The following is a 9,658-nucleotide window of genomic DNA, read 5'->3' as shown; positions in this document are numbered from 1 at the left end:
CCCCCCCCAAGTAATAACCAGGGGGAGAAAACAAAGTACATATAGAGGGTTATTGAAGTCGGTAATGGGAGTTAACGAAGTCGGTAGTCAGTCTGAGCCCGACACATGAAACATGTAGCTACTATGTTTTAAAAATCTTTTAAGATTTACATTTACGACACTGTTATTTAGTAAAAATATAAAAACGCTCGGCTTCCGCACCTTTTATTTCCTTTAAAAACTTGAAGGTCATTTTAGTCTAACAATCATCATCATTCAACCTAAGCTTGTCCACTGCTGGACGTAGGCCTCCCCCATTGACTGCCACAATGCCCGGTCCTGTGCCGCCCGCATCCAGTGCACTCCCGCAACCTTGACCAGGTCATCGGTCCATCGTGCGGGAGGCCTACCTACGCTGCGTCGACCCGTCCGCGGCCGCCACTCTAGGACTTTTCGGCCCCATCGGCCGTCCGTTCTGCGGGCAATGTGGCCGGCCCATCGCCACTTAAGGTTTGCAATTCTTCGGGCAATGTCGGTTACTCTGGTTCTGCTGCGGATCGCATCATTTCTGACGCGATCTCGCAGAGAGACACCGAGCATTGCCCTCTCCATTGCCCTTTGAGTAACTTTGAGCCGCCTAACGATATTGAACGTCTAACAATACCTAAGTCTTATTTTATAATCCTAGACTAGAAGTAATAGTAAGATGTCTATTCCGAATATATCTATGACTGACCTCCATATAATATAGAATGGGAATATCCCCAGCCTGGTGACAATCCACAGCAATGTGAACACAGCGAACAAAGTGTCGCACAACTTCTGGTAGTTCGCGTACTTCGTCGCCTTCGCAGCCTGAAAATTGTACGTTTATATATCAACACTAGCTGTCGCCCGCCACTCTGTCCGCGCGGGATTAAAAATACATGTTGGCCGATTCTCTTGAGAACTGTCAGGTGTGCTTCTAAACGTTTTTGTTATACATTTTTAATGAACTGGTTACAGTTAATATTGTCTACATACAGTTTAAATAAAATAAAGCGACGTAGTAAAACACGTGAATGTTGTTAATTAATATCATTTTTTTAACCTCACTTTTATCACAATGAGTTTAGATTTTGTATTCGAACGAAATGTTTTTAAGTAAATAGCAAAGCGACCGCAATTGCAAATAGGTCGCCAACCTTTAATCGACGGAATAGGGGAACCACAGAAAAAGGATAGATCTCCTACTTATCCTTTGTCTAAATGAAACCCCCGGAACGTACACTCATTAGACTGTACTGGAAATGACTTTTACTTGAGGCCTGTCTCCTGTGTTCGTAGTATCGTATGGTTGCAAATTCCGCCCAAAATCACCTCCCTCGCCCTATCCAATAAAGACATTTAAAACTTACATCTAATAGTATATCAGCACAGTCATGGACGAGCAACACAAGAGTTCCGATCCTGTGAAGATTGCACACCCAGCTGAAAGACAGGAGTGCTATAGTAGTGATGTGATGCACGAACATCTGCCAGAAATCTTTGCGGCGCACGTCCCAGAACTGACTGATGGTCAGTGACCAGTAGAAAGCTGTTGATATCATGTAGTACCACCAGATGTCGTTCGTTATACCCTGAAATCAACGATACTTTTATATAGAAGACTGCAAGTTTTACTTTTAGTCCCTCGAGCCGGATATTAACATATTATTAATACACTAATTAATTTAATAGTAATTATTAAATTAAAAATTACTGATGGATGTTTGAAGGTATTTTCGGAATAGCTCAGTCGATCTTGATTAAATTTGGCACAGATGTAGAACATAGTCTGGAAGAACACAGAGGCTACTCACTAAGTTTTATTTTAATTAGGCACGGACGGAATCGCGGTCGACAGCTAGTAACATATTTGGTTCTAGATTTTCGTGCGGCTTCATCCGCATTCTTTATTTCAAATGCTCCAATGAGAACGAAGTCCATCGCCATTGGCTGAGAGCTGCCGTTACCATGACAACCATCTTTGCTGCGAACGGCTTGCAATTTCTGTCCATTTCTCGCGTAATAATTTATTTCAATTTACTCACCCCCTAAGTTTAATGGCGTGAAAATATATAGCGAAAAGCGTGTCGTAAGTATATGGCTTTTTATTACAAAACTAATTATTCGAAAATATGCCATGATTGCTAAGATTATGTGTTATAAAGAAGTGTATACGATTTTTTTACATTATTTTTTTTATATAGATAAAGTAATTTGTGATGTATGATCTAATAACTCAATGGGTGATTTCAGATAACCTCATGTATTCAAATAATTTGATAAACCATCGTGTTTCATGAGTGATTTAATATTGAACTATAACATTCACGAAATTATCATTTTATTAAACTTCCTAATGACTAAATATAGTTGTCGACAATTGGTCGAAATGCTACTAGTATAACTGCATTAGATGGATGAATGTTTGTTAGAGAGTATCTCCAGAACGACTGCATGGACATCGCTGAAATTTGGCATAGATGTAGAACATAGTAACACATAGACAACTAATTAATTTTTATTTTAATTCTTAGTTTTTTATCTGTACCTAAATTTTTCTTAGCGCCGATATTGCAAGCCTCTTTATATTTTTTATAGCACTAAATCTTGACTCACGTGATAAGGATAACCAACGTAACACTGGTCAATATCCCACATCCACTCTTTGTCCCAAAGCACAAAGAGACCGTAGGAGAAGTTGTACAAGTAGAATATACACCGCCATGAGTTCTCACAGAACTTGACGAGGGTTGAGGGTTTGTCCTGTGACCGTCGCATCCGCCACCAGCGCTCCACCTGACGCTCCGTCATATCCAATTGTTTTGCGAGACCGATAACCTGCAACAAGAACCGTATACAAATTAAAAGATATTTATGCCAGAAAACACATGGCAGAGTAGACAAAAAAATCATGTTTTTATATTTAAAGCGTGACGACAAATATTGCATCATTCAGGTAATAGCAGACAAGTTCCGTTTTATATGAACATTTTACCGTGGGTTTATGAGACCAAAATCCTCGTATAAAACACGTTATTATGTTTGTTTTGTCAAGGATTAAAGACGGAGTGTATATATTTCATACAGAGATTTTGGTGTCAAAAACCCACGGTTAATCTTACAAGCATACAAACGTCAAATTCCATATTTCGTAATTTCATTAGAATAGTTTTAATTTTATGAAACATTGTATAATATGGATATATAGAAACAATGTTTGGAACAAGGTAGTAGTCATATTAAAAAAAACTATTATAATACAAAGCAGCAGCAAGCAAAGCAGGATGCTCGAGAATGTATAGCTTAAAATAAGTAATACATATGTATTATAAATTACTAACTGTCGCCCGCGTCTCCGTTCGCGCGGTATCAAAAAATATATTAGTAGCCTATGTGTTCTTCCAGACTATGTTCTACATCTATGGAAAATTTCATCAAGATCCGTGCAGCCATTATCGAGATAACTTCAAACAAACATCCATTCATCCAAACATTCGCATTTATAATATTAGTAAGAAGTTATAAGTAAGATGTGTCTTTACATTGTACAAATATCTGTGTTTTTATGCAGTGAAAACCCACTGTAAGAATCGTCGGTCGTAGTAATGTGCTAATCATATGACATCAAACACACATTCAGGTGGGTTATTAAAAAGTCAAACTGTGTCACAGATTATCAAATAATCTCTACAAACATTCGCGATCGTACGATTTTATTACGAGTAATTCCTGATATCAGTAATTACCCGCTCATGCCTAAGACGTGTCATGTTTTCATTTTTTTATTATCAAAATATTTTATTTTTTAGACCATGTCCTTTGGTGGACATAAATAAAACAACCAGAATATTACAACGAAAAGTGGTAACATTTATAAACAAACTAGCTGTCGCACGCGACTTAATCCGCGCGGAATTAAAAACAAAACTTAGTTTACGTGTTCTACATCTATGCCAAATTTCATCGAGATTCATGCAACCGTTTTGGAGATACCTTCTAAAAAAAAATCATCCATTTATACTTCTAAACATTCGTATTTATAATATTAAAATGTAGTGAGAGATAGGAGAATTTTTCCTGCTATATCACGGTAAAGAAATCGACACGATTTGAATACATTCTTTGTAAAAAGACATCTATAGTCAACCGGCGTACTGGGCCAGCGTGGTTAAGACCAAGTCACATAACGACAAAAGGAAAAAAATTAAATACATATATGACCGATAAAAATCAACAACAAACTATTTTTATATATGTATCTGATTAATTGATTACATATATCTTTTATCTATATAGTACATGTTATCACGTATTTTATATTACGATAGCTAATGTTTAATATAATATTTTAATCCCAAGTCTTATATTTGCAATGTCTATTGAAAACTGATAAGAAATTTATTTTAATCAATTAAGCCTTCTGTAGGCAATTAACATAGTTTTATCCGAAATAAATATATACAGTAGAAAATTTTTACATAGGACATTGGATACAGCGAACAAAATCGTAGAACCAGACTAAATGTCATATTTTTATTATTTACTAGAGGTCGCCCTCGTCTTCGTCAACGCTGGAATTGCCTATAACATTCCTGTGTACATTAACTCTACCTTCCAGTGAAAAATCTCGTCAAAATCGGTCCAGTTGTTTCGGAGATTATTCGAAAGATACGCTTGCGGACAGACCAATAATTTAATGAAAAGGTTGTTACAACCGGTTTTTAGGGTTAGTTAGGTTAGGATAATAAAAATACCCAAATAAGTACCTATAGGTAAATTATGGATATAGGAGAAGCAAAAATCTTATGTAATTTCTGCTACACATCTGAATAAAGAGAGAATAATACATTACTCATAGTACATATTTTAAGCACACATATGGCAACATTGCAGTACACGTGTTGGAAGTACTGGCAGGAAATACCAAATAAAAATTATTTAAAAAGAAATCGGGATCGAGCTCGGCGGGCCAATTATCGCCCACGGCGCACGGCTGCCGCTGAATAGACCTTGAATTAACGCCCTGACCCACTTCTATACATATGCCCCCAGGGTTGCCCGCCTTTAGGATAAATTATACCAAAGACAAACCATATTAAACTAATAAAATAATTATTTTTTCCGACTAATAAATAGAAAATTCGTGTGATTGTTTCTCCTTTACCTTAAACGGATTTACTGTTTTGGGACTTGAGGGTTCTGGGTGTGCTTTTGGCAAATGAACATTCTTTTGTATTCTTCTTTGGAGTCTCATAGAAGTACCTATAACGGGGCTCATTGCTACATTAACAAAGCATTTAAAAGAAATCAAAATTCATAAAAGGACCGTGACCCGCTTACACTGACAGAACGTTTAAATTAGGACCACTTAGTGCCATACCAATCGACGGATTGATAACTATGATAAACATTACACCAATCTTTTCTTAATTATACGATGGAATATCAACCTTAGCAGTATAGGATTAAAGACATTTTCCATCAACAGTGTAACAGTCTCGTTTGTATCCGATGAATGGGTCTTTAAATGGTTTAATTGCATAGAAAATATGGCGAGGTTCGTTCTAGATTTATTTACGAATGTAAATTATTACAGCATCAAAATTGTATTGATATACATATAGCTGACTCTATTTTTTCAATTATAATGAGAGTGATGACAGTATGATAAAAGTTCTTTGACAATTGAAACTCAGAGCAAGAATCGAAGTCGTGTATTCAATAAAAAAAAACCGTCCAAGTGCGAGCCGGACTCGCGCACCGAGGGTTCCGTACAAACCTGAAGGTATAAATAAAAATCACTTATCACGACAATCGAGTCTTAGTTATAGTAGTTTTATTGCAAAATAAAATCGTTATAAAATATGAAATCAATTTGCTGAAATTTGCGTTCAAACAGCTGTATCTTTTTATTGCGTTGGGTTAGAAGTTTGATTTTTCTACAGCTCCAAGTGGCAGTAAACCTAAGTATTTGATATAAATTTTAGCTTGATACCTCCACGCGTTGCAAAGAAAAAAAATCTTGACAGACGGACGAACAACCAAGTGATCCTATAAGGGTTTTTTTCCTTTCGAGGTACGGAACCGTAAAAACTAGCGTCACTGAGTCGGGTGACAATAATTTTAATAAGCCCCGCATGACTCTGGTTACCATGAATTGGCCCTTTGTAAGCAAATAGGGCGTCATATTTAATAAAGCTCCGAACAATTGAGGACATTGTCTCGATTTATTTGGTCCTAAATTGACGTCTGTTACATATTTAGTTAGCATTTTATTGATGAATTATTTGTCCTTATTACGTTGCTTAGTTATAAGGTTCTTTTCTCCGTTCATCTGACTACAAACTGCTTGTTGTTGAGGGTTCAGAAGCCGGTGGTGCACTATTTTTATATCATTAGACCTACATATTATTGTGCTCTGTTACTTGGTTTAATAATCAAGAAAGTCATGGAAAATGTAAATTAATTACTTTGTCAAGATAAACGTCGACGATTTCACAATACTTTTTCAAAAACGAAATTTAAAATCTGACTTCTTACTAATCTTACAAATGCGAATGTTTGGTGTGATGGATGGATGGATGTTTGTTTGCAGGTATATCCAGAATGACTGTATGAATCTCGCTGAAATTTGGCACCGATGTAGAACATAGTCTGAAGAAACACATAAGCTACTAATTAAGTTTCTTTTTTAATGCCGCGCGGGTGGAGTCGCGGGCGACAGCTAGTAAATAATATAAGTAGATACTTTATACACGGATCTATTGACTCGAACACTAGATCAGTCAGTGGTTAGGTATGATGTGGAACACCGCAAAATACGGAAACGTCGAGCAAACGCTTCAATTACTCAGGCACTTCAGCGAGCGCACTATAATTAGGTACAGATTAAATCTGTGATGACGATTGTGACGTCATCAAATACGTCATACATCTGCTTTGGAGATTTCAAAACAACTGAAGGAAATCTATTAGTTACGTTACGAGTCACTTATAAATGAGAATTATGTTAATACTTTCGGAATTTACCGTAGGTTATTGAAACCAAAATCTCTATATAAAACATATCGTCATCTCTCTTAAGAGAGATAACAATTAGTTTTAAACGGATATTTTGGACTTAGAAAGCCACGGTTAAGCGATCACTAATTAATTTTGAGCATATAGTATATAATAGAACATCTTTTCTATCATTTTTAAATTAGAGACCACAATTGTTTTAAAAGATATTTCCCAAACTGATGTGTAAACACGGCTAAACACTGACGTATATTCGTCCGGTGGCGGCACCGACTAGTTTCGAGCCCATCGGGGGCCCTTCATCAGGATGAGTGGTACTGGTGTTATTGAGTGAGCGACGGGCCGCGTCCGCGAAATAATACCAGTACCCTACACCCTCATGAAGGGCCCCCGATGGGCTCGAAACTAGTCGGTGCCGTCACCGGACGAATATACGTCAGTGTTTAGCCGTGTTTATACATCAGTTTAGTATAATGTCTCACGAAAGTTTGAATATGATATTTCCCAATTTAAAATAAAGATAAAGAATTTGAATCTTAATGGAATAAACATGCGCTACTCACATTAAATGCAGCTCATCTAACATTTGTGTCATAAGTCTGTATTCAAAGTTGCTGACCATTACAACTAGTGATTACCTAAGCAATAATGTAACAAGCAAAAACAATTTCCTCAGAGGACAGTATTATTTACTACGTGTATGGTAAAGCATTGTTTAAATTACTAAAATTATTAACTAAATTATAAGCAATTAGACAACTCAAGTGACTTGAATCGTAAGTGGGGGCGCGGCAGTTCCCCCCGCTGAGACAGCAGAATAACCTTTATTTTTGAACGACTCAGGGTATTTTTGACTGTAACTGCGTCCCGGAGGCCTAATTTAGTCCTCTTTCCCTTCCCATCCTTTTTCTCATAAGGAAAGGATGGGAAGTGGAAGTGGACTTTCCGGATGAGAGGATGCATGGAAGTGGAAAATATATTCATTCTGTGCATCCTCTCCTCCGTCGATTAAAGGTAGGCAACGCATATGAATTGCGTATGTCTATGGGCGTATGTCACTTCGCTATTTCAGCGATTTCAGGTGGCCACTCGCTCGTTTGCCACCTTATAATATAAACAAAAAAAAACTTTGTTGTGGTAAAATCTAGATTATGTATTTTAATATATACAAAGAATTATACAATAATGTTTAAATATCAAAAGAGGTGTGTTTAATTAATGAGAACCATAACTAATAATTTGTTTCTTTTTTACCGCCAAACAGTTATTTTATAATCTATGCATTTTGCAATCTGACGACATAACTTTGTACGTACATTGTTGGTTTTCGTAAACACCTTTGTTTATTACCAACTAGCTTTTATCCGCAGCTTCATCCGCACGGGAATAGAAAATAACAGGGCGAATAGTCAGGCGAAGTAGTTCTATGTGTTATTTGAGACTATGTTCTATATCTATGCCAAATTTCGATATATCGAACCGTTATATGTATCCCTCGTTAACCGTACAAATTTTCCGGATCATAGGTAGGCTATCATACTATTTTCTTAATAAAACAATTATAAATATTTTCAATTTCTGTTTTTCGTATACTAAAATAATTCGAACGTCAAACGTCGCAAGAAAGTTCTATCGTATTATATTTTCTGTTGACAATTGTCATTTCAAATAAGCTAAATTGAATCTATTGAGATGTACCCATTTTTAATAAACGACCAATTGTGGCTATTCGAAGCATGATCATATTGGTCTATATTAATCATCATCATCAGCTCACTATACGTCCCCACCGAGGGGCTCGGAGCCTATCCTAACTTAGGATGATTAGGCCATAGTCAACCACGCTGGCCAAATGCGGGTTGGTTGACTTCACACATGCCTTTTGAATTTCTTCTCAGATATGTGCAGGTTGCATCACGATGTTTTCCTTCACCGTAAGAACGTCGGATAAATGTACATATGTAAATCGGAAATCGAAAAACACATTGGTACATGGCGGGATTCGAACCCAGGACCTGCAGATTGCAAGTCAAGTGCTTGACCACTGAGCCACCGACGCTCCCCTATATTAATATAAAACAAAAATTGGACACTTGGCATTGAAACAAACGAGCTAACCGAAATATTTTATAAAAAAACAATTAATTATGATTTCGACCATTTACAAGAATTAGTAAACTTTTTAACTGTGTAAATTCCGTACTCAGAGTTCTTCAATAAAGAGCCCTTAGCAAAATCTAAACGACTCTGGGTGTATGTTGTGACTTAGTGTTGTTAGTTGAACTTATTCGATCGATAAAATCAAATCAGAGTAGGCTGTCTAGGTGAGTAAGCGTTTGTATGTTACCTGTAAATAGTGTACGCCGCCTGTTCATTTTTTGCCTAGAAATATCGTAATTTCGGCAATTTGCATATATTTCGATACATTGAGGTGACACATAATTTGCTGACATTTTCTGTGCTGACAGTCAACGATCGCGGACTGCACAGTGCGCACTAAATGATTTTTTTGGATGTCACTGAAATTATTGGATTTTCCTAGGCAAACTATAAGCAGTCTATGTTTACAATTTGCCGGTAACACATCCATTAGCATCGCGTTAATTTCGTCCGATCGGTCAAAGCCGGCTTT

General features: G+C 36.8%; 1 protein-coding gene across 3 annotated transcripts in view; it reads right to left on the bottom strand.

Annotated features, from left to right (window-relative positions):
- Nucleotides 1–9,658, bottom strand: part of LOC106118032 (ceramide synthase 6) — a 16,621-nt gene that overhangs the window by 876 nt on the left and 6,087 nt on the right. For all 3 annotated transcript variants that reach the window (XM_013312589.1, XM_013312590.1, XM_013312591.1), the window contains 3 exons: nucleotides 2,623–2,844; nucleotides 1,377–1,598; nucleotides 716–834 (listed from right to left, as the gene is read on the bottom strand). In XM_013312589.1, the coding sequence (XP_013168043.1) occupies nucleotides 716–834; nucleotides 1,377–1,598; nucleotides 2,623–2,844 (563 nt within the window). The remainder of the gene's footprint in view (nucleotides 1–715; nucleotides 835–1,376; nucleotides 1,599–2,622; nucleotides 2,845–9,658) is intronic.

Source organism: Papilio xuthus, unplaced genomic scaffold (assembly GCF_000836235.2).
Source record: "Papilio xuthus unplaced genomic scaffold, Pxut_1.1 DF827679.1, whole genome shotgun sequence".
Taxonomy (NCBI): domain Eukaryota; kingdom Metazoa; phylum Arthropoda; class Insecta; order Lepidoptera; family Papilionidae; genus Papilio; species Papilio xuthus.
The sequence above is the reverse complement of the archived record's forward strand: the minus strand, read 5'-3'. Positions and strand labels throughout refer to the sequence as shown.